This window comes from Gorilla gorilla, chromosome 8 (genome assembly GCF_029281585.2).
Source record: "Gorilla gorilla gorilla isolate KB3781 chromosome 8, NHGRI_mGorGor1-v2.1_pri, whole genome shotgun sequence".
NCBI lineage: Eukaryota > Metazoa > Chordata > Mammalia > Primates > Hominidae > Gorilla > Gorilla gorilla.
In genome coordinates, this window is record NC_073232.2 from 127,234,313 (window position 1) to 127,260,034 (window position 25,722).

General features: G+C 39.7%; 1 protein-coding gene across 3 annotated transcripts in view; it reads left to right on the forward strand.

Moving 5' to 3' along the window:
* Positions 1–4,554: 4,554 nt before the first annotated feature.
* The window catches only part of TRUB1 (TruB pseudouridine synthase family member 1), a 58,560-nt gene continuing 37,392 nt past the window's right edge, over positions 4,555–25,722 (forward strand). For 2 of the 3 annotated variants that reach the window (XR_008668829.2, XR_008668830.2), the window contains exons 1-3: positions 4,610–4,945; positions 9,052–9,150; positions 17,493–17,548. Coding sequence is in view for 1 of the 3 variants with exons in the window: in XM_004050135.4 (XP_004050183.3) it covers positions 4,660–4,945; positions 9,052–9,150; positions 17,493–17,548 (441 nt within the window). In the remaining 2 variants the exon portion in view is untranslated. Of the gene's footprint in view, positions 4,946–9,051; positions 9,151–17,492; positions 17,549–25,722 lie in introns of all 3 variants that reach the window. The other variant, XM_004050135.4, reaches the window with a different exon arrangement.

The window sequence follows — 25,722 nt, forward strand, 5'->3', positions numbered from 1 at the left end:
TACAGATATTTGTACCTTAGAAAGTAAAATTTTCTAGAAGCCTACCTCTAAAGATATCATATTTCCTTTAGACTCTTCAGTTCATAGCGAGTTCTTGTGCAACCAGCCACTGGTTTCTTTAATTACCTTACCATTTTCTTCCCTGCTAGGAGAATTTTCAATTGCATAACAGAAGTTATTTTTAAAAGCGTTCTAGCTCTCTCAAATTTCATTATGGAAATCATGAAAAGATGGATCATGTTCATCCTTTTCTCTGGACTTTAAAACTATGTCTTTCTCAAGTCTACACACAGGTTTGAGCATACTCAGCTTTCTCTCCCTGGTTTTCAGGAATACCTTTTCGTGCTTCTTTTTTTAAATGAAGGACTTGGACTATGCGGTCTAAAAGCACTCATCATTTGCTATTTTCTCTGATTCTACCATCCACAGAAAGCTGCACAGGTGAACAACATTTGAACAAGCCTTTGTGAAGAACAGCTTTCCCAGGCATACATGCCTGTGACAGGGATCAGAGAAGTGCCCCAGGAATGCAGCCATGGGGGAGCTAGTGACAAATTTGGAGTAGCTAATTTTTGAATCTTATTAATTGACGACCCTTTGAGGTACATGGGTGGTTGAAGGCAGCATGGAAGCTGGTCTAGAAAGGTAGAGTCTTATTATATGGCTTTAGGTGATATTATTCTCTTTGCCTCAGTTCCATATATGTAAAATGAGATAATGGAAATTGAAGCCCGGTGTGGTAAGCTACACTGGTGACTCACATCTATCATTTGATGTGTTCAGCACTCCACTTTTCTGGGAACAGGCACTAATTCGCTGTTTTAGTCAGGGTTCTTTCAAGGGACAGAACTAATAGGGTAGACGTATATGAAGGGGAGTTTATTAAGGAGTATTAACTCACAGGATCACAAGCTGAAGTCCCACAATAGGCTGTCTGCTTGGCTGAGACGCAAGGAAGCCAGTCCGAGTCCCAAAACTTCAAAAGCCGACAGTGGAGCCTTCAGTCTGTGGCCAAAGATCCGAGAACACCTGGAAAACCACTGGTGTAAGCCCAAGAGCCCAAAAGCCAAAGAACATAGAGTCTGATGTTTGAGGGCAGGAGGCATCCAGCACAGGAGAAAGATGAAGTCTGGAAGACTCAGCAAGTCTGCTCTTCCATCTTCTCCTGCCTGCTTTATTCTAGCTGTGCTGGCAGCTGATTAGATGGGGCCCACCCAGATGGAGGTGGGTCAGCTTCTCCCAGCCCACTGACTCAAATATTAATCTCCTTTGGCAACACCCTCACAGACACACCCAGGAGCCATAGTTTGAATCCTTCAATCCAAGCAAGTTGACACTCAGTATTAACCATCATACCAGCCTTTATAGAAGTTTCATTCATTCATTTATTCAACAATATTTATTGACTGGGCGCTGTGGCTCATGTCTGTAATCCCAGTACTTTGGGAGGCTGAGTCAGGCAGATCACCTGAGGTCAGGAGTTCAAGACCAGCCTGGCCAACATGGTGAAACCCCATCTGTCTCTACTAAAAATACCAAAAAATTAGCCAGGTGTGGTGGCGGGCACCTGTAATTCCAGCTACTTGGGAGGCTGAGGCAGGATAATCGCTTGAACTCGGGAGGTGGAGGTTGCAGTGAGCAGAGACTGTGACATTGCACTCCAGCCTGGGCAACAAGAACAAAACTCTGTCTCAAAAAAACAAAACAAAACAAAACAAAACAACCCAGTACTTACTGAGTGCTATGTCTGACACTATTCTAGGCCCTGGAGATATAGCAATGAATAAAACATTCCTGTCTGCATGAAGCTGATATTCTGATAGAAGGCATCAGACATTAAACAAAATTAGTAAAATATGTGGTATGTATTAGTCCATCTATGTTACTATAAAGGAATATCTGAGACTGGGTAATTTATAAAGAAAAGAAGCTTAATTGGCCCACAGTTCTGCAGGTTGTAGAGGAAGCATGGTGTCGGCATCTAATTCTGGTGAGGGCCTCAGGAAGCTTCCAATCATAGCAGGTGAATGGGGAGCAGGCACGTCATATGGCTGAGAGTAGGAGCAAGAGAGCAAGGGCAGGGAGGTCCCAGACTCTTAAACAACCAGCTCTCACATGAACTAACTGAGTGAAAACTCATTTGTCACCAAGGGGTTGGTGCTAAACCATTCACGAGGGGTCCACTCCTATGATCCAATCACCTACCACCAGGCCCAACTTCCAACACTGGGAATCACGTTTCAACATGAGATTTGGAGGGAACTAACATCCGAATCATATTCATGGTATGTCAGGTGAGATGTGCCATGGAAAAAAATAAAGCCAGAAAGTTAGCTAGGAAAGTGCCATGGTAGAGGGATAGAAAGAGTGAGGTATTATGTTCTGTAGGTGGTCAGGAGTGACTTCATCCAGAAGATTTTTGGAATTGGATCAAAATAGGATGGTTTAAAACAAGGATGTGGAATGAAGAGTTAGAATAAAAGTCCTGTTAGAAACAGGAAAGAGGAATAAAGACACAAGTGGGCCAGGCATGATGGCTCGTGCCTGTAATCCCAGCACTTTGGGAGGCCGAGGCAGGTGGATCACCTGAGGTTGGGAGTTCATGACCAGCCTGACCAACATGGAGAAACCCCGTCCCTACAAAAAATACAAAATTAGCTGGGCATGGTGCCACATGCCTGTAATCCCACCTACTCAGGAGTCTGAGGCAGGAGAATCATTTGAACCCAGGAGGCGGAGGTTGCGGTGAGCTGAGATTGTGCCACTGCACTCCAGCCTGGGCAACAAGAGTGAAACTCTGTCTCAAAAAAAAAAAAAAAAAAAGACACAAGTGAGTAGCATAAAAGAAGGATGTGCAGCGAGAGACAGAGAACTTTCTAGGTTCTGAATAGTGTGCCAGTGTATTTCTGATAAATCGTCTCCCCCTGTGCCCCCCAAGCTGGTATGAATCAGTTTTCTGTTGACCAAAGAGCCCAAACTCATACATGTATTGGAGCAAAAAAAACCTGTGAATTCAAGGCCTGCCCAATATGGGAGATGTTGGTTACCTTAGAAAAACAAAGCTTGGTGCTTCTAATCCTAAGAATGCCAATATAATAGCAGAGTAGCATTAATTTTGTTGTGTCCTAGCATCCCAGAAATCAAACATGCAAGAAATATACATTTCTTCATTTTCTTTAAATCAAATTAACTCTGGTCCTACACTGGGCTGATGGAAAATTCAAATATAAGCATCATATGTTACCCCTAGTTCTGCTCTCCCTCTGCATCCCTCACCCCCAGAGCCACAAGAGAAATAGGGAGGCTTGCTGATGTCCGGACAATTGGGAAAAGGCCTCTAATCTCCAAGTGCCTTGGAGTCATCCAAGTCATCATTGATCAAGCCTTGCAACCTTCCCTGCAAGTCCCTGGTTCTCTGCTTCCATGGCACAAGAATAGAGAACTCTTTCCTGAGGCTAATGGACACCATGCTCCTTTGGGTGCAGTCATCCCTTCTGAAGTCACAACATCTTCGTGGAAAAATTAACATCTTGAAGCAGGGCCAGGTGTCCACTAATCCTGTGATATGCCAATCTTTTCAGTTAGCTTAGGCTTTTATAATAGACCACAAGAGTAGGTGACTTCCTTCTAGGAGTTTCAGCTTTCCACCCTGAAAAAACTCCCTCAAAGATTTTTTTTTCCTTTTAATAAATTGTTCTGCCATGTGTCTGTTGCACGAATGGGTGCAAGTTCAAATGGGACCCCATAACTGGTGATCGTGAGCAGCTAAGGGGCATCACTAAAATACTAGATATTTAAGTCCAAGAGTATGATGAGGATAAAGAGCGGTTGTAAAGAAACCTAAAAAACAATGAGGCCAAACTTTATCTGTCTCACAATAGTTATGATAGCATTTAATGTATCTGGTGCAGAAGTAATTTTTCTCCACTCTGCCTTGTGCTGGAATCAAAACAATATTCCTCAATCTTGTTAGGGAGTCAATAACTTTTAGGGAGAAGCTCTCAAATGGAAAGTAGTTTAAAGTTTATGAATTGCAAGAATGCCTTTTGATATCTGAACAATGTGTACTAAGGAATTCAACCGACAGAAGAGCTGATATTCAAAATCAGAATTATTAAAAATTGTAGTGGGGGCAGTGGGGGTTTGGGGAGGGTGAACGGAGGTGCATGAAGAGCATCAAAATAAGCCCAAGTGATTTACCATTGGCTTGGTTTCTTCGGGGGAATTTGAAGAATTCATACTTATTTATACGTTTTCAAATATTTATTTAAGTGCCTACAACATGTGAGGCATTTGGGAATGTCTCAGTTAACGTGGTACATAAGTTCCTTGCTCTAATAGAGCTCACATTTGGATGTCTTCTAATTCTGAACCTGAATGTAAGAGCACAATACAATCAATGAAGCAGTGAGCCCAGGAAGCCATGGATCTTCACAAGCCTCAGGAAAAGTCAACATTTAAAATTTTCTATTTAAAGTACAAGGGCACAGCAAGATCTTGGTCTATATGGGAAGGCCACGGACTACAATTCCCACAAGTCCTTGCGACCTCTCCGTTCTGCGCAGCTTCGCGGTATGAGGAAGCGGGTCCTGTCAGGCGCACTCTTGTTGCATCATCAGCGTGCGCCTCCACGATGAAACAGGTCTTGGCTACAAAAGTATGGCCGCTTTTGAGGCGGCGGTGGTGTCTTCGTCGTCTTTGAAAACAGACACATCCCCTGTCCTTGAAACTGCAGGAACGGTCGCAGCAATGGCTGCGACCCCGTCAGCAAGGGCTGCAGCCGCGGTGGTTACGGCCGCGGCCAGGACCGGATCCGAAGCCAGGGTCTCCAAGGCCGCTTTGGCTACCAAGCTGCTGTCCTTGAGCGGCGTGTTCGCCGTGCACAAGCCCAAAGGGCCCACTTCAGCCGAGCTGCTGAATCGGTTGAAGGAGAAGCTGCTGGCAGGTACTGCAGCCCGGGTGGGGACCAGGCTGAGGCGGTCGCTGCGAGAGGGGAAGCACGTTAGGCTTTTTGCGACGCTCGTGATTCAAGAGACAAAAGGAGGGGAAAGGGAGAATGACCATTGAATTAGCTCTGGACAGGAATCTCGGGCATCTCGGGCTTGGACTTGCCCTGGCACGAACTCTTGTAGCCTACTTGGCAGTTGTAGTTCTCAACGGGAGGAAAAAAAACCCGTACTTACACAATAAAACCCTGCCCTTGGGCGTGCAGACCTGTTTTCTGTAATCTGATCGATCCCTCAGGAGGCTTTTGTTGGGTTCATGTGGATGAACCCCAAAAGGAAGTACTGGCTCTGCAACCCTAAAGTTGCATTCCTCAAAATGCATTGGAAATGCAGATATACTTCGTTAACCAAGACTTAATATAGTCGTTTTCACATTTTAATGGGCCTAACAATTACTTAGAGTCTCTTGTACAAATACAGATTCCTAATCCCTGCCCTGTCCGAGGTTGTGATTCGGAGAGTTCGGGGTATTTTTAGGAAACTGCAATTGAAAATAGTTGCTCCAGGTGATTCCAGTGTAAGTAGTTTATGGACCACATTTGAGGAACACTAAATATAACTTGGCCACTAAGCTGAGAGTGTTCATTTTATTGATTCGTTTATTCACGTACACTGGGAAAATACTAGAAAAGCCTAAAGAATCACCCCGTTAATCAGCTCGGATGATTTCACATATAAAGCATCCAGGATCCTTAAGTTCATTGGACATATGCAATAAGCCAGGTCTGTGCTAGCCTATGGAGACTTGAAGATGAAAGATAACTGTCTCTTACCCTAACTGAGCTGATAGCCTAGTAATTTCTGCACCTTGTGGTGGTAGAACTAGTTAGCTAGGTTATTCAAGGCCCTCCAGAGTTTGGCCGTATTCTGTCTCGCCATTAAACCAGTACAGGGACTTTCTTACATTGTTTAGTGTCCCATGGAAAACTTTACACTTTAAAAAAATGCAAAAACAAATTATTCTGATGGGAATTATAACTGACAGTACAGATTTAAGTGTTTATGGGCAAATAGGTACACTTCTGCAGATGTTTAATTCCAGTATCACGACTACTCATTCTTTTATTAAAGTTTTGCTTTGTTGCCTGAAAGTATGGGTCATACAGAGGACGTCAAAGTGAGGAATTGCATCAAGGATATGTATTGTGGTATCATCATAGTTTTTTAGTTTTCCTTCATAGAACTGCTGCTTTCCTGATTTGTTAGCTAAACTCTGGGTTTCTTTTTTTTTTTTTTTTTAATCCTTAAGGTAACGATTACCATTCTTTCAGACAAGTTTCTGACAAAGCCATATTCTGGCCTTCTGGCTAATCTGCCTCTAAGAACTGAAGTTTCTTGTTGAATCTTGGTTAAAATGTTTCAAGGCTCTTGCTAGGCTAGAACCTTTAGCTAGAGACATTCTCATTATCCTCGATTTCTATATTGCTTGTGATTGGCCTATTCTGTATTTATGTTAGTTAGGCTAGGGCTTTCCAAATGTCATTGTAATTGGCTGTCAGAATTACTTGGGAAGTTTTTTTTTTTTTTTTTTTTTTTTGAGATGGAGTTTTGCTGTTGTTGCCCAGGCTGGAGTGCAATGGCAAGATCTCGGCTCACCGCAACCTTCGCCTCCTGGGTTCAAGTGATTCTCCTGCCTCAGCCTCCCAAGTAGCTGGGATTACAGGCATGCACCACCACCTCTGGCTAATTTTGTATTTTTAGTACAGACGGGGTTTCTCCATGTTAGTCAGGCTGGTCTCAAACTCCCGACCTTAGGTGATCCACTCGCCTCAGCCTCCCAAAGTGCTGGGATTACAGGCATGAGCCACCACTCCCGGCCTTGGGAAGGTTCTTAAAGATACCTACATTCTAATGCCATGTTTGACAACCATGATCAGTGGTTGTGTCCTCTAATACCATTCCTTGTCTTTCTTTGCATTGATTCCTGTTATACTACAATCCCTACTCTTTGTCTGTTGGGATCCTTCAAAGCCCTAAGTGTACCAGAATTTTATAGCTAGAAAATAATAAAAATCCACGCATACTTAGTTCAGTGGGGTGAACCAAATTCCCCCCTTTATATAGTAGAGGCAGTATGTCTGCAAGTTAGAAGGAGGTATATTTGGGCACAAAGGGAAGATAGTATATTTATGGGGCCTTCTTACTCCAAGGGGTGTCAAGTTGAAAATGTAAAGAGTTCCCCAAAAGGTTTCTGTTAATTTATGAGTGAGAGATCCATGATGGATTGCAAGTGACAGGTCAAGGGTTTGAAACTGAGGTCTGGCCTTAGAAGTTTATGTCAAAGCAGACAACCATGCCTTTCTAAGTATGGTGATGTCATAATTAGGGAATGACGCCAGGGTGTTCCAGAGACCATGGTTCTGACTCAGTAGAGTGGTAATTTTGTTGGGAGGCCAAGCCACCCAGCATATCCTTTTGGCCATTTAATCTGGCTTCTGCATTTCCACTGTTGCTTTGTTTTCCCTCCTCCCTTCTCTGTCCACTCGTTTCGTTTTCTTTGCTTTATTTTCTTTCTGCTCAGTGTCAGTGTTGATAAGGAAGGTTTGATGGGCTTGGGGGCAGGTATAGATCAATATAGCAGTTCCTGCTTTTCTCTTCTTTCTCACTTGAAGTCTAATAGCCAATACTCTCTCAGTATGTTATATGCCATCATCAAAAACAATTTATATTTATCCAGAAGGAAGCACTGGCTCTGTCTCCCCAAAGTACTTTCAAGTAACATTATTTTGCATTATCTTTTTTTTTTTTTTTTTAAACAGGACAGGATCTCACTCTGTTGCCCAGGCTGGAATACAGTGGCACAATCTTGGCTTACTGCAACCTCTGCCTCCTGAGCTCAAGCAGTCCTCTCACCTAAGCCTCCCCAGTAGCTGGGAGTATAGGTGCATACCACCATGCCCAGCTAATCTTTGTATTTTATTTTGGGTAGAGACAGGGTTTCCCTGTGTTGCCCAGGCTGGTCTCAAACTTCCAGGTTCAAGTGATCCACCCATCTCGGCCTCCCAGAGTGCTGGAATTACAGGCATGAGCCACTGTGCCCGGCTCACTTTATGTTTACAACAGGAATATGAGATAAGCCGGGCTGGCATCCTCTTTTTAAAAATCTAAATGCTTAGGAAGTTAAGGTGCAACTTAATCTTAGCTGCTTTCCACATAATGTTTTGTTGAGATTCGCTTCCTTTGTTTATTTATTTATTTTTTTTTGAGACAGAGTCTTGCTCTATCGCCCAGGCTAGAGTGCAGTGGCGTGATCTTGGCTCACTGCAAACTCTGCCTCCCAGGTTCACACCATTCTCCTGCCTCAGCCTCCTGAGTAGCTGGGACTACAGGCACCCGCCACCACGTCCGGCTAATTTTTTGTATTCTTAGTAGAGACGGTGTTTCACCATGTTAGCCAGGATGGTCTCAATCTCCTGACTTCGTGATCCGCCCGCCTCGGCCTCTCAAAGTGCTGGGATTACAGGCGTGAGCCACAGCACCCGGCCTAGATTCGCTCTTTAATGAACTGAAAATTTTGGTTAGGAGAGGGAGACAGTGAATACAGGGAGTTTGGGAATTTAGTGTGTTTAGAAGTAGCCCTGCATGAGATGTACTCGCAATGTTAGGTAGCTGGAGATAGCAGCAAAGACCATGGAAGAGATTCAGAAATGGAAATTGAGGACTTTTAAAAGTATCTTTCTATATAAAAATTAACTTCTTTTCATGATTCTTTATCTAACAGCCCACCACTGCCAAGAATTTACTAGATTTTTGCGGGTTAGCTTGGATATTTACCCACCTTTTAAAAATGCCGTTTTTCTCTTAGAGAATGAATTCTACTGTCTTGATAGCTAATTTTGGAATACTCTTTCTTTATAATTTAGGGAATGTCCATTTTAAAATCTTTTCTTTGCTAGTAATGAGGTCATAGTCTCTTAACATGTAAAGTTTGTATAATACTTTCTGTTTGTTTTGAAAATGCCATCCCCTCTTCCTCCCAAGTTTATGAAGATCCTACTTCATTTGTCTTGCTAATCACCTTTTTTCATCCCCATTTCTCTCATAGAAGCTGGAATGCCTTCTCCAGAATGGACCAAGAGGAAAAAGCAGACTTTGAAAATTGGGCATGGAGGGACTCTAGACAGCGCAGCCCGAGGAGTTCTGGGTAAGAGATGTGAAAGGCAGTTAAGTGTCCACTGTCACTTAATATCAGAAAGAAACACTGGTTGAGAACAGATAGATTGACTAAAGCCTTCTATTTTTCAGTCATTTTGGAATGTTTCAGATCTACTGGATATATATAGTGCCATCTTTTAAAGAAGCCCTTAAATGGTACAAGGCCTACAAGGCTGTTAGAAATAGCTACTTTTATGTGTGGATGGGACTTTGAAAAAAGGTTTCTCTCTGTGCGGAAAAGAGTTAACATAGCAGGCCTGAAATTACTATCTTTAGAAAGGCTTGCTTGGACAGCTTGCCCTTTGGCTGGTATCTGGGAACTTGGATTTTGGGAGTGTTCCCACCCTTCTCTGTCTGATAAGGCTGGTTGGCTGTGCCTCAGATGTTCTGAGAACACCAGCTTTCCTTCTAGGAATCTGGAATTTTGTTCCACTGCTAAGGCAGAGGGTGCCTGAGTGATTATCCTGTCAAATCCCCAATAAAAGCTTTGGGCACTGGGGCCGGATGCAGTGGCTCATGCCTGTAATCAGCACTTTGGGAGGCTGAGGCGCGCGGATCACGAGGTCAGGAATTCGAGACCAGCCTGACCAACATGGTGAAACCCTGTCTCTTCTAAAAATACAAAAATTGGCTGGGTGTGGTGGCATGTGCCTGTAATCCCAGCTACTTGGGAGGCTGAGGCAGAAGAATCGCTTGAACCTGAGAGGCAGAGTGTTCAGTGAGCCGAGATCGCACCACTGCACTCCAGCCTGGGCGACAGAGGGAGGCTCTGTCTCAAAACAAAACAAAACAAAACAAAACACAGCTTTGGGCACTGAGTTTCTAATGAACTTCCCTGAGAGAAACATTGCACATGTGTTACCGCTTTTTTTGTTGTTGGAGAAAGCAGCACGCTTGAGCATCCCCTCACGGGAGGGAGAGAGGATAAGGAAGCTTGTGCCCAGATTTCTCTGTGTCTTTTTCTCTTATGGTCCAGCTGTGTATTCTTACTACATCACTGTAAAATTCTGAGCTATATATCAGTCTTCGAATGTGGGCTGGTCTTGGGATTCCTGACAAGGTAGAAGGCTCTGTTTGTCTGCCTATCTCTAATCTAATCTCTGAGATCAACTCTCTTGAGAAGGGGAAGCTTGAGAGTAAGTCATTTTCTGCTGGAGATGTATTAGTTGACCGTTTTATTGCTTGTGAAGGAAAATTGGTAGAATTGATCGAAGGGAATAAAAATATTTTATCCTTTTTTATTCCATCTTTTTTTTTTTTTTGCACCTGGTAGAGATTCTGAAGTCCAACTTAATGGACTGCTAAAGTGTGTATACACAGGCTAAGGTATATTTTACTCTGTAACTGCATCCTTAGTCACTGAACTACCTACATACATTGGGATCCCTCTCAGTGCCCCCTTCCCCACATATGAGAAACAAACTTTTATGGAACAATACTTATCTTTTTACATGCTCTGGTATTTTATATTTTATTCAGTTTCATTTAGAGCAAAAATTAGGTACAAAGAAACAACAGCAAACCTTGATCTAAGCTATCCAAAGTAAATGAGCGCTTATTTAAAAGGATAAAATCGGTGAAGAAATGGTATGCTTCAGGAACATTATAAACTCTTTGATTTTGTATTTTCTAAAATTATAGATTTATGTTGGCAATAATATTTTTACTTGAGGTTAAAATAGAAAAAATCAGTTCGAGACCAATCTGGCCAACATGGTGAGACCCTGTCTCTACTAAAAATACAAAAATTAGCCGGGCATGGTGGCATGTGCCTGTAATGCCAGCTACTCGGGAGGCTGAGGCAGGAGAATCACTTGAACCCAGGAGACAGAGGTTGCAGTGATCTGAGATCGCGCCACTGCACTCCAGCCTGTGCGACAAGAGCAAAACTCTTGTCTCAATAAATAAATAAATAAACAAACATAAAATAGAAAAAAATCAGGCTGGGCACAGTGACTCATGCCTATAATCCCAGTACTTTGGGAGGCCGAGGTAGGTGGATTGCTTGAGCCCAAGAGTCCAAGACCAGCTTAGACAATGTGGCGAAACCCCATCTCTATAAAAAATTAAAAAATTAGCTGGGTGTGGTGACACATACCTATAGTCCCAGCTACTTGGGAGGCTGAGGTGGGAGGATCACTGGAGCCTGCGAAGTTGAGGCTGCAGTGATCTGTGATTGCACCACTGCACTCCAAAAAAACAAGCACAACAAAACAAAAACCCCAGTTAATAATAACAAGCATTTATTGAGCATTTACTGTATATAAGGTCTTCAGTTTTGGGCATTCATAAGTTCTATAGTTTAATTCTCATTGTAACCTATAAGAGAGGTTATTACTATCCCCATTTTACAGAAGAAGAAAGGAAGACCCTGAGAGATAAAGTAACATGTTCACTGTCATAGAATTAGTGAGTGACAAAGTCAGGATTTGAGCCCAGATCTGCTCAGTTCAAAGCATCTGCCCTATTGTGGGTGGCAGATACCTGGTGCTCCTGCTTTTGTTCCTCATGCCCTGTGCTTTTGGCAGAAATTAGGGCTTCATGATTCTTACCAGCTTAGCGCTTCAGTAGCCTATACCAGTTGATTAGAGTTGGCCTTTGAGTTGAAGCCTGTGTTTCTAACCCTTCTGCTTTACTGTTTTCCAGGCATGGCACCACAAATACAAGGAAAGAGAGGATAAGATCAGTTGCTTGTTTACGAATAGATCAATTCTATTAATTTCTGGTGGCGGTTCTTCATTGGCATGCAGAAAATAGTGATATTCAAGGCAGTGAATGAAAGTTTAGTTTTTACCCTGAACCTAAGGCTAGCTTGTCCAACCTTTGGCCTGTGGGCTGCATGTGGCCTAGGGCAGCTTTGAATGCAGCCCTACACAAATCTGTAAACTTTCTTAAAACATCATGAGTTTTTTTGTGATTTTTATTTTTTTTAAGCTCATCAGCTATCGTTAGTGTATTATGTGTGTGGCCCAAGACAATTCTTCTTTCATTGTGACCCAGGGAAGCCAAAAGATTGGACACTCTTGGCCTAAGGGATCTTGTTGAAGCTTCCATTTTAGTATTATGAAGGGGCTGAGATTTGTATGCGTGGAAGAAATTGTATTGGAAACAGTTTTCTGGTTGGAGGCTCAATTTATATTTGATCACACAGGGACTTTTATGATGATATAATATGTTCATATGTCAGATGTATTAATTTTCCTTTTAATGCATGTGATTTCCGAGGAGAGATAAAGTTTAAAAAATTGTAGGTGTTTAGTCACAGAGTAAGGGATGTTTGTTGTCCAAGTTAGCAGTTCTGGAAACTTAGGAGAAGTCGATTTTTGATTGTGTGGTAAAATAAACACTGAACTCTAATCATACTTCGGTTTGTACACTGGCTACTGGCTGCTTTAGTTACTAACTGTATACGTCCTAAGAAAATCCCGTAACTTCACTGAACGTGTCTTCATCTCTTAAAAGAAGATAATGTCTACCAAAACGAAGTCAAAAGGTTTTCAAAAATATTTTACAAAATACCTATAGTATATAGATATATACTTTATCCTGTGAAGTGCTGTATACAGGTCTTTTTTATTTTTATTTATTTATTTTTTTGAGATAAGTCTTGCTCTTGTTGTCCAGGCTTGAGTGCGGTGGCGTGATCTCAGCTCACTGCAACCTCCACCTCCCAAATTCAACTGATTCTCCTGCTTCAGCCTCCTGACTAGCTGGGATTATAGGCGACCGCCACCATGCCCTGCTAATTTTTGTATTTTTAGTAGAGTCAGGGTTTCATCATGTTGACCAGGGTGGTGTTGAACTCCTGATCTCAAGTGATCTGCCCACCTCGGCCTCCCAAAGTGCTGGGATTACAGGTGTGAGCCACCATGCCCGGCCAAAAGGTCTTTTTTGAAAAAAACAAACAAACAAAAAAAACTAAAACTGGACCTGTGCGGAAAAAATATACTTTTACTTTCAACATTTCTTTTTTTTGCAATATTAATGGTGCAGATTAAGAATTTAGCTGACAATTTAAGATTATAACCTGAAATTCAGGTTTATAATTCTATAGCATAATTGCTAGAGGGTTCATAAGTTTCTCGAAAATACGTGGTAGGCAAAATAATGGCCCTCTAAAGGTGTCTGTGTCCTAATTTCCATAACCTATGAATATATTAGGTTACATCACAAGGAACATTAGGGTTGTAGATGGAATTGATGTTGCTAATCAGCTGACTTTAAGATAGATTATCCTGGAATTTCCAAGTGGACCCAATGTAATCATAATATTCTTTAAAAGTGGAAGAGGAGGCAGAAGAGAGAGTCAGAGGAGATGTGGCAGTGGAAGCAGAGGTTGGAGTAATGTGGTTGCTGGCTTTGAAGAGTGAAGGGGATCACAAGCCAAAGAATGGGGGCAGCCTCTAAAAGCTGGAGGAGGCAAAAAAAAAAAGGTCCTCTACGGAGGCTCTAGTGAAGGATTCTCCCCTAGCACCTCCAGAGAAGAACACGGTCAAGCCAACCCTTTGATTTTAAGCCTAGTTAAACCTGTTTCAGGCTTCTGACCTCCCCAACTATATGATAAAAAGTTTGTATTGTTTTAAGATAGATTGGTAATTTGTTACAGTAGCAATAGGAAAGGAATACACCTATTTATCATAAATCACTTAAAATGTAAATAAAATTTCTATATACCATTTCAAAAAATTTTTTTTAACTTTAGAGGTTATAGAAACAGTGGGAAAATTTAGAAAATACAAGAAAGTTGAAAATAAAAAATTATCCATTTTCCACCTTTCATCAATAGTCAGTTAACATTTTTGCCATATTTCCTTGTAGCTTTTTGTCTATGCAGATTTTTAAGGTTGAGATCTACTTCACTGTGTATACTTACATATCCATTTTTTTAAACTTAACATTGTAACATAAACATTGTTCATGTTGATAAGCTCTTTGTAAACTTTATTTTTAATGGCTATAAAATGTTCCATCATATGGCTAAAATACAATTTATTAACCATTTCCCTATTTGAGGTCACTGAGGTTATCACCAGAGTTTTGTCAGAACTGATTTTGTGAGAGATGTCTTTATAGATAGAAATTTTTGTTTGTTTTGTTTTTAGTTTTTACCCACACATCTGTATCAGCCAGATGTTTCAGATTCTTAAAATAGATTCCTACAATTGGAAAGATACAGGTCTTGTAAGATGATCCTACAGAAAGCTGGAAATCCATGTATAGATTCCATGCCTGTCCTAAAGAGACTCTCATCATAAACAAATTCTATCTTTTTGATTTGAGAATGGGATACTAGGACGTTGGATAAGTTTGGAGATAGTTATTTTTGTTTTTGTTTTTTTAACGGAAAAGACATTTGAGTGAGCACAGAACACTTGGGAGATAGAGTAGGAGAGTAGTAATTGTGCAACAGTGCATGGAAAACCCCGTTATTCATCTACTCTCTAAATTCTCCACACCTTTTCAAACGTGGTGCCTTTGCTCATGTTTTTCTTTTATAAGCTGCTCATCTCTCTCAGCACCTTTGGTTGTAGAAGTCCTACTGACCTTTCCAGGTTCAGCTGAAATGCCATTTCCTACCTTTGAAGCCTGCCTGCTGCTCTTCTGTACTGCTAATGTAAAATTTCATTTTGTTCTCTTAGTTTTTGTTAATATCTGTCTCCCTATTATATTGTTAAATCACAGCTGAAGCCAGGTCTTATTTATTTCTGTACCTACACAATAAGTATTGGATACAATTTTGAATGATTGAAGGGAAAAAATGCTGAGTAAAAATTCTGTCCGGGAAACTAACCTGTGAATGAAAAGCTGCTGATTGGCTAGGTCCCAACTCCAGATAATTTTTCTATATGCCATCACCATATTAGTCTTCCTAAAATTCTGCTTTCACTAATGACCTCACTTCAATGGCACTTGGTTATTCTTAGGTATAAAATGAGAGGATTACGCTGGGTAACTCTAAGATGTCTTCTTTTAAATTTTATCCTTCTGGGTCACTAAACTAGCTCAGAAACCATCATGAGTTCAGTATTTCAGCCATGTTAAAGTCAAACATGTCAGCCTGCTTCTAAGACACCCTGTGTTCAGTTGATAAACCTACTGTTCTCATCCTTGTATCTGAGAGTTTGTGCAATTATTTTCTTTTTTAGAACATGCTTCTCTTCTCTCTGTTGTGTTCCCTATACATCCTTCAAAGGCCTAATACAGACTCCGAAATGCTTGAATGAAGCATTCTCCGGCCTCTTTAGCCGTTTAGGATGCTCCCACCTTTGCCCTGCTTTGGCAGCGGTTCTCTCTCTGTTCATTTGACACTTAGTCTTATACTATCATATTGTTATTTAGCATTATTCACTCATTAGGCAGCATTTCTTGAGCATTGTGATTTTTCTGTATTTTATTTTCCTGATGAGATTATAAGCTGTTTCAAAGTTAGGAAATGTGTCACAGGTTTCTTTGTTTTTCCATTGGAAGTATTCCTCTTGGGATTATGTTCATAGTAGTTGTTCAAAAAAAAAATTGATTGGAGATTTATTTGAATGGAATCGAATTGCATTGAATCTTTCCTGTTTGCCTCATCAGCAGCAGTATCTACAAGTTCTGTCATTTGAAGAGTATTATGCTCTTCAGAGGATTACTGAGGACAGACTGTTTTAGACCTTGAACTATACGACTTAGAAGGATCAATACAGATGAGTGTCATAGAAGTTTTGAGGAGGTTGGAATAGACTTTATGAATGAGTTGGGGCTTGAGCTGGGCTTCAAAGGATTGACTTTGAATACTTTAATAAGGAGTTGGTGCTGTAGGCACTGGGACCCTACTAAGGATTGTTTGGGGGGCTTTGTAATGTGAAAAATAGGGTTTCAGAAATGGTTATGAAGTGGTATGAATTGGAAGAGGAAGGGATAGGATGTAGAACTGTCAGGTTTGCAGGGATGTAGGCTGGTTGCAGTGAGAAGAAAGCCTAGGTGAGTTAAGGTGGCAGAGGGAATGGAAAGGAAGGGGGGTCTGCTCTTAGACCATTTGGTTTGAATCTTAACTCTACCGGGTACTGGTTGTGAGATGCTGGACAAAGTTCTTAGTCTCTTATTGCTGTTTCCTCATCTATCAACAGGGGTAATTATACTATCTTTTAAAGTTTTTTTTTTTGTTTTTTTTTTGAGACAGAGTTTTGCTCTTGTCACCCAGGCTGGAGTGCAATGGTATGATCTTGGCTCACCGCAACCTCTGCCTCTTGGGTTCAAGCGATTCTCCTGCCTTAGCCCCCCAAGTAGCTGGGACTACAGGCATGCGCCACCATACCTGGCTAATTTTGTATTTTTAGTAGAGACGGGGTTCTCCATGTTGGTCAGGTGGGTCTCGAACTTCTGACCTCAGGTGATCCGCCCGCCTCAACCTCCCAAAATGCTGGGATTACAGGCGTGAGCCAACACACCTGGCCTTTTAAAGTTGTTATAAGGATTAAATGGGATAATGAAAGGAGAGCATTTAGAGTAGAATCTGATACATGGTAAACTCAATGATATTTGCTGTAAATATTGGAGATATTTTTTCCAGTTTGCCAATCAGTAGTCCTTGTTTACTCTTATAATTCTGAATTGTGGTGGTTGTATTGTGTTCTTATGCACAATTGTATCTGTTGATGACAAATATTTCTATACTTACAAAAATGTGGCTTCTTAACAAAAAGAGAAGTGACTAAATCCTCTCACCCTCACCAAGTGAAATGTGTTGTCATATGAATAATGTTTGAAATTTAAGAGAAAGGTAGGCCATTGTTGTACTTTGGTCTCTGTAAATACATTCTTCAGCTGTCATTTTACCTTGTATTCTTCTTTGTGTTAGACTGATTTGTTATGTTTCTCTTTTCTTGATTGTATATACTGCTGGGTGCTAATCATCTTTAAATGGTTCATTAGCTGTGATAATGGCTTTTGCTTTGTTTAATAATGAATTCTGTCAAAAGACTTTATCATACCCACTTGAACATGGTTAATTGTGCCGTGTGTTTTTCACTGGTGCCCATATAAAATTCCAGTGTGTCTTTTGAGGTTGTTCTAAGGCTTCATTGTCTAATTGGCTGGGTTAAGATTTCTACTGAGTTTAATACTTTGAGAATGGGGAGAAAGGTCTTCTCTGGTCCCTTCTTTAGAATTTCTTAGTTGCATGACAAGTTCAACTGTTTGGAGTAATAGGAGCCCTAACATTTTGCTAAATATCTGTTCTTTCCCACTTCACATTACCTAAGCTGGGAAATTATGACCAAAAAATATAGCTATTTTAAAAACCTAGTTTTCAGAACAGAGTGTCATGATATTTCTTTCTTTGATTTGTAGTTGTTGGAATTGGAAGTGGAACAAAAATGTTGACCAGTATGTTGTCAGGGTCCAAGGTAAGAATACTGAAATAGTTCTATTTTTCTTTAATGTTCTTAATGATCTACATGTATTGGATTTTGATCAAAGTAAACTGCATGAATGGGTATCATTCCTGAGTATTAATTATGTCTATAAACATATCTGAGATTGAAAATATCGAGACTGAAAATTGGAAATTCTTAACTGAAGAACTAGACTTAAAGAAACAATGCTACAGTGCTCATCATTTAACAAAATTATATTTAGACTTTTAAAACATCATATTTCTTAGATGATTGGGACTTAGAGGTCATAAACTCTAGTGACAGACTTTTTTAAACCTTGGAATTTTTATAGAAACAATACCATTTTGTAAACTGTGCCCTTTGAGCAAAAATATGCTTTGTTCAATGGTTATAAATGTTTATTAAAGAAAAGAGTAGGGCCTCTTTAAGATGATAAAGTATGTTCATATATGAGAGTAACCTTGAATAGATCCAAAAGCACTTTTCCAGGCACTTGATAGAAGAGAGAAGGGGTTATTTGGAGGCAGGAGAGGCTGGAAAGCTGTGAACTGCTGGTAGAAGGGGTCTCTTCCACCTCTCAAAGAGAGAGTAATATCTGTATCCTAATGAGTAATTAGGTGCTGGTTATAAGTGCTGGGACTAAGGGCCAATGAAAATGCACGTGGAAGGAAGCTTAGTATGCCAAGAGGTAGCGAAAAATTTCATTATATTCCTGGAATAAACTTTGTTTTAAAACTCTTGCTCTAAATGTGATATAAATTGTTGATAAAATGATTTTTGTTTCTTTAAAAAAATCTGTAGTCAAAGACCATTTAAAAAACAATTTCCAGTTCATTGCAGACTGATTGATGACTTTTGTAAAATATAGTTAAAATACGGCAATGTAAAATTGCTAAATAAGTTTCTACGCAATCTCATTTTCTGAACTTTTTATAGATACTGGCCTGTGGAAAACACTTGACGTAGTAGTGGTTTAAGTATTGAAATAAAAGCCCTGACCGAGCGTGGTGTCTCATGCCTGTAATCCTAATACTTTGGAAGGCCGAGGCGGGCAGATAACTTGAGGTCAGGATTTCGAGACCAGCCTGGCCAACATGGTGAAACCCGTCTCTGTTAAAAATACCAAAAAAAGTATCCAGGCGTGGTGCTATACACCTTTAATACCAGCTGCTCGGTAGGCTGAGGCAGGAGAATCACTTGAACCCAGGAGGCGGAGGTTGCAGTGAGCCAAGATCACGCCACTGCACGCCAGCGTCGGTGACAGAGTGAGACGACTCCGTCTCAATAAATAATAAGTAAGGTAGGTAGGTAGGTAGATAGATAGGTAGATAGGTAGGTAGGTTGGTAGGTAGATAGATACACAGATACATAGATTGATTAATTGATTGATTGATTTTAAAAAGCCCCGGAGAACATATTGCATGTGATATCTCATTTTGGTTATCAACTGGCATAAAAATCTGTGCCATTCAATTGGAAGGAATCTTAGTGCCTCTGATAAATGAAAAACTTCAGTGTGGCTTGCTCTGTAATCTTCAAAATATTGGTGTTGAAAAATTACAGAGTATAAAAATTGCATTAGAATGAAGGTGTTTGACAGTTTCTCAGTAAATTTTTATACTGTGCTTTCTGAAACATAGAGTTTAGAATCTGTTTCTGATACTGGTTTTTGCCAGTTGTTTAATATTTGTTTCTGAACTCCCAAAGATGAACAATGTTTACTTTAATATGGGATTATGGATGATTTTTTTTTTCACATTATTTGGTATTTTCTAAAATCTATACAATAAACAAGTCACTTTTATGTTAATAATAAAAAAGATATATTTACATTAAGGAATTTGGGTTTTTTAACCAAGATAAAATATGTTGAGTTCATTGAGATATTCGTTGTTCACCCCTCCTCCCCCAAACCACAAACACAGCACACTATATATTACTGAAAGATTTTACTTGTAAATTTCAGGCATATTTTCGGAAATATTATGACTGAAAATGTAAATACATCATTGACTCTGGTATAAATTTTGTAACAGCCAATTTGCTGTTCAACTACGAAAGCTGAATGTCATACAGTGAAATCACTGATCCTCAAAATGACTGTAACATAAATAGAATACCACAGGCACATCTTGTTACAGAAACCTAGTTCTTAGGTATTTCAAAAATAGGCATCGTTGTCTTGTTAGCTATTTATATTTCTTATCCTTTTAATTTTATGTACATGTTAAAAGAACTAAATCATTAAGAGTTTAATGTTGAAGATTATTTTTTAATAAAAAGTAGTTAAAAACTGTTAATAAATATTTTTTCTTTTTTTAAAAGCACTAGAAAGAATCTTAGAGATCATCTTATCTAGTGACTTTCAAAATTTTTTTGACTAAGACCCATAGTAAGAAACATGTTTTATGTAATGACCATATAGATACATACGTTTATGAAAAGGAACAATTTTATCAAACAACTTTGTGTTAGTCTGTCTGTGTTGCTGTAAAGGAGTAGTCGAGGCTGGGTAATTTATAAAGAAAAGAGGTTCATTTGGCTCATGGTTCTGAAGTTTGTACAAGAAACAAGGTGCTGGTATCTGCTTCTGGCGAGGGCCTCAGGAGGCTTACACTTGTGGCCATGTCGCATGGTGAGAGAGGGAGTGACAGAGACAGAGGTGGAGGTGCCAGGCTCTTTTAAACAGCCAGATCTCGCATGAACTCATTATTGCAGGGAGGGCACCAAGCCATTCATGCAGGATCCTCCCTCATAACCCAGACAATTCCCACCATGCCCCACCTCCAACACTGGGGATTACATTTCAACATGAGATTTGGAGGGGGCAGACATCCAGACTTTATCCAACTCTAACCCTATGTATGATGTATTCTTGATACTTTTCCTTCTATTTCATTAAAAAAAAAAAGGTGGCTGCAGCCCCCTAACTTGGCCCAGATCTATGTCCACTTTTTCTTCACTTCCTATTTTGACAGATGAATTTCTGTTTGCATCACAGTGCAACTAGAAAAATTAGACTTCTGGTATGTGTAGGATGGAGTTACGTCAAGAGTAGAAATATTTAGTTCTAGGATGGCAAATATTCAGTGTTCTTGTTACAGCCGTATTACAGAACAGCCTTCTCTCCCTAGCCAGTCGTAATTGGAGATATTGCTAATTCAACATGGCCTAACATTTCTTCTTGCTGAATCAAGAAACACCCTTAGAATCTTCTTCAATATGGTGCCACTTCATACAACTACTGTCACTTACTAGATGAAATTCTGGCTTTTAAGTAAAATCTTTAGGCCATCACATTATTTTGCTTCCATCTGTGAAGACTAGACACTAATCAGACCACCCAAATCATTTCTTGCATTTGCTCCCATTCAGATCAGGGTAAAAGTTAAGAAAAGAGCCACTGCTCTGTGTTCCTCATTGTCTTCCTCTCCTGCCTTGGAGTGAGCTTTGTTCTGCCAGTGATCATATTTCTCAAGTCTTTTTTTTTTTTTCCCTCTGCCTGATCATTTAGGATTATGTGTATAATGTGTGTGAAAAGCATGTGAACTTTTTGTACAGTGCCTTGTGTACGGAAATTGCTCATTAAATACTGTTATTACTATTCCCAAGTATTTTACTTATCCCCAAGTCTCTCTCTTGAGGTCCAGGCCTGTTGGAGCTTTCTAGCCACATGTTCTGTAGACACCTGAAATTAATTTTACTCAGGCAAGTTCTGTTGGAACTCTTGAATACAGTTAACTTCATTTTTTTTTTTCATTGCTATCTGTGATTGCTGGTGATGTAGGCAAAATATTGCACTCGTCAGAAAGAGAGAGCATGCCAGTTCTTTAAGGGAGAGACAGACTTTCCTTGGACATTAAAGCCAGAAAGAAGTTTCTGACAATAAGGGGTATTAAATGACAGATAGATGGTGATTTTCAAAAATAGTTTTACAACAGATGTAGAAATGGAGCTACATAAAATACAGTTTAGGTAAAATTCTGAGAGGTTAGGCTGATGTGTTCCTTTGGCCTAAGTTGATCTAAGTATAAAATGTCGCTTACCTAGAGGAGGGCAAATAGCCCCTCTTCTATCTTCCCTAAATTACACTTTCTTTGAGCCAGTCATTCAGCAAAAGCTGGATAGCAGACGTTGTACTTTGAAGGAACAGACAGAAGGAACAGAAGAAAACAGTTGAGGTTTTGGAGTGCTGTCTTTATTAGTTTTCTATATTGTTGATCAAAGTTGGTTACTTTATAAATGCTTTAGAAACCAGATGGAAAGGTTATGAAAACCTGAAGAATCTAACTAGCATGTCCAGATATAAAGGTACCTCCATATCTCTGTGCAGGTAAACCATAGTGGCACCTGCAGGCAAAGCCAGCATCTCCTCAGAAGGCAACTTTGTATCCCCCTCCAGTAGTTAAACAAGTGTCATCATTGGAGTGAATGAAGTTTCCCCTTCTTGGTGTGGTCAAAGGATAGTAACTTTCCCCAAGAACACAGTAACATTTTTAGGTTAACCAGTTATGAGAACTCTAAAGTGTGGCTTGAGTAATGCTCCTATGAAACTTAGCCAACTCTTGAAGATTTCAGCATTTCTAATCAGTTTTCTCCAGAGGCTAGTCCAGTTTGTACCTTTTCTATATGCTCTATTAATTTTCATATATTTCATAAATACTGTATTGAAAATTTTAAAGGGCTTATACTTATGAACTATAAAAAAGGACTGTTCCTTCTTAATGAAGACATTCAAAGCCACATGTTTTTGGTTTGATAGGTTTTTTAAAAAGTGTTCTTTCTCATCCTCAGTAATATCCCTATTTTGTTTGTGAAGGTTTAAATCACAAGCTTTCAAAATCACACCTCAGTTGAGATCCAAGGAAATGATTGTGTATATACTTTCTGTAGTAGAAACATTTTTCTTTCTCCTAAACAGAACAGAAGCTGATTTGCTGCTAGAGATGTCTAGCTAATACCTGCTGTGGGGTTTAGGGAGCTTGACGATGAGTAAAGTAGAGAGTAGAATAATACCAGTGAGAAACTATGAGTCCCAGAGAGTACACAGGTCAATGGAATGTTCTTCAGGACCTCTCTTTTGTTGCAGTAGAATTACATTGTAATGAATACAGTAGTAGAATTCACAATTCCCAGGTATACGTCTTGGAGAATTAACAACTCTAAAGCACAGACTCTATGTAGAATTTAAGCCAGTGAAAAGAAATATTTTAGACTCCATAAGATAAAATGTTAGGGTTGAATGTGTATATCTCCATGTCTTTTTTCTTCTATCCCAATATCTTTTTGGTCGTGAGGCTTTGTTTCAGCTGAAGGCTTAGCTGTGTGGGTGAATTCTTCTAAGTGGTTTGTGGATAATTGAATAAAATTGAAGGATAATTATTGCTAGATGCCAGGACAAGGGAAAGCTAGGAGACAGCTGATTTCAATCACTGGTTCGCAGGGTGTGATCTAAGGACTCCTGAGACTCTTTCAGGGTGTCTGTTGAAATTGAAACTATTTTCATAGTTTTGCCTTTTTAACTTGCAATCCCACAAATACATGGTAGAGTTTTTCAGAGATTACTAGATGTGCAATGACATCATTGCTCTGATGGCTAATGGAAGTTTTAAACATTTTTCAGCTTTAATTTCTAATACAATAAATCTAGGCAGATATAACATGTTTTTTAAAAATGTGTGCCAGGGTTTCTTAATAAGTTTTAAGTGTGTATAGGAGTTCTGAAAGCAAAATGTTTGAGAACATTTTGATTTGATTTGATTTGAGAATGTTGATTTAGATATTGTCTCCCCTAAAAAGAATCCAGCACGTAGCTACATACAATATAATTGCAGACCCTGGAGTGGGTTGAGACTTAGCAGATGAAATCTAGATATTCAAAACTATGGTGAAATGTGAAGAATTGCACACATAGGCACTTCTCTAGCATGTGTATCATTCTGTCAGCAACTTTTTATTAAGCTGCTACTGTGTTTCTATCTAGGAAAGAACACAATAGATGAGCAATGGGAAACTCTAGCTAAGAGTTCATACTTGGAGAAAGTAAGGATCAATAAAATATACTTGGAAAACAGTGAATATCTCTATAGGTCATCATGTGCTAAGATGTGTGATATGAGAGCTCAGTGAGATAAACCAGACATGTCTGTTGTTGCCATTATATCCAGTCCTCTCTGCAGTAGTTGTCTTTATTGAAGTTTTCCTGTTACACTGTAACCTCTTAGAGGGAGAGGAATCTATCTTATGTATCTGTGTATCCTTCCCTAGCACTTAGGAGAATACTTTGGATATTCATAGTCCTTAAGAAACATGATCGAATTTGTGGATTTGATATACGCCTTCCTTCTTTCTATGTATGGAATTTGTATCGAGCACCTCCTCTTAGTCATGCTGTGGAGGTGGGTAAATGGAAGTTGGGATGGATTCAGGGGTGGCTCTGAAAGCTGAATAAGGTTTGATCCTTAGAGAAGAGAGGGAGTTCAAGGCCAGGGAAGTGGCATATGTGCCCCAGGTGCACAAAACACCAAGAGTCCAGAGACTAGAATGGGCGTTGCATACTTGGGAAACATGTTAAGGTTCCTAGTTCAAACTCGTTGCAGAGCAGAATACTGCAGATACATTCAAGGCATAGTCTGCAAGATTGCACCATGGTTTTCTTATGCAACTAAACAGACTCTAAAGGCAAAAAAATCATAAAGCATTTTGATGCTTTGCTTTCATTATGGGAGCTGACTGTAACCAGATGAGTCAACTCTAGCCACTGTTAACTGCGAATCATTCTGTATTTTGTTTCTTAGAAAATAAAGATGATGATGGTATTATTATCTGTTATTTACCAGGGCTAGATATTGTTACTCTAAACTCTTTGCTTCTTCTCATGAGGCATTATTATTTTCCACATTTTAAGATAAGGAAATTAAGCTCCAGCAGGGAAGACTAACTTGATCTACGAATTGTGGTACAGTCAGAATTCAAATCCAGCCAGTTGACCCTGAGCCTGTGCTATTACCATTGTTGTACTTCTCTCATACTTCCTCCTGTGGTATGCTTAATCAAGGTTGATTGTCCCAAAATATAGAAGCAGGAATGGCTGTCTTAGGTGATGAGACTGTGTTTAGTTACAAAAAACTAATTTTTGTCAATACCTATGAAACTTTAAAAAAATTAATTGAAACACGTTGGAATATTCCCTTCTGTATTGTATTTATTTTTTAAAAATCTGAGCTAGATAATATTAAGGTGATTTCATCAAAGGGCCTTAAGCTGTTATAAAATGTCTGCATACTTACAAGGTTTTGAAGTTTTAATATTTTTCTCATTTTTGTCTTGGATCCCTTCACTAGCCTAATAAATTTGTCATGAATAAGCTTAGATTTCTGCAAAGTACTTTGAGCTTTCTTTTATAAAATTGCTCACATAAATACAGATTATTTTCAGTGGGAAATAAAGTTCTTGCACTTTTTTCACTACTTCATGTGATGACCCAAATAAAATTTGCGTTTGACCAAAAGAGAGTAGTGAAAAGAGTACGTACTACAAGTGTGTCCTAAGATGAGAAATAAGACAATCCTCACGTAACTAAGAATGATCTAATTCTTCACTTGTGAATAAAGATCAGTTCTTAGAAACGATTCTTGTTCCTGAGATCTTTAAGTAGTAATTTATCTTTATTAAGAAAACACATGGCCGGGCGTGGTGGCTCACGCCTGTAATCCTAGCACTTTGGCTTTGGGAGGCCGAGGTGGGTGGATCACCTGAGGTCAGAAGTTCGAGACCAGCCTGACCAACATGGTGAAACCCCATCTCTAGTAAAAATACAAAAAATTAGCCGGGCGTGGTGGCGGGTGCCTGTAATCCCAGCTACTCCACAGGGTGAGGCAGGAGAATCGCTTGAACCCGGGGGATGGAGGTTGCAGTGAGCCGAGATCGCACCACTGCACTGCAGCCTGGGCAACGAGCAAAACTCCATCTCAAACAAACAAACAGGCAAACAAAAAACACATTTAATAGTGAAGTCACTAATTCTGTGACTATACTGGTTTTGCTCTTTTTCTACAGATTTAGCTTTTGTTTAATACATGACCTAGTTACTAAGAATTGTCTTAGTATTTCATGTAAGAAGTACTAAGTTGGCTTATTTAAAATTAATTTTAATTGTATATGTGGGAAGATTATTGAATCTT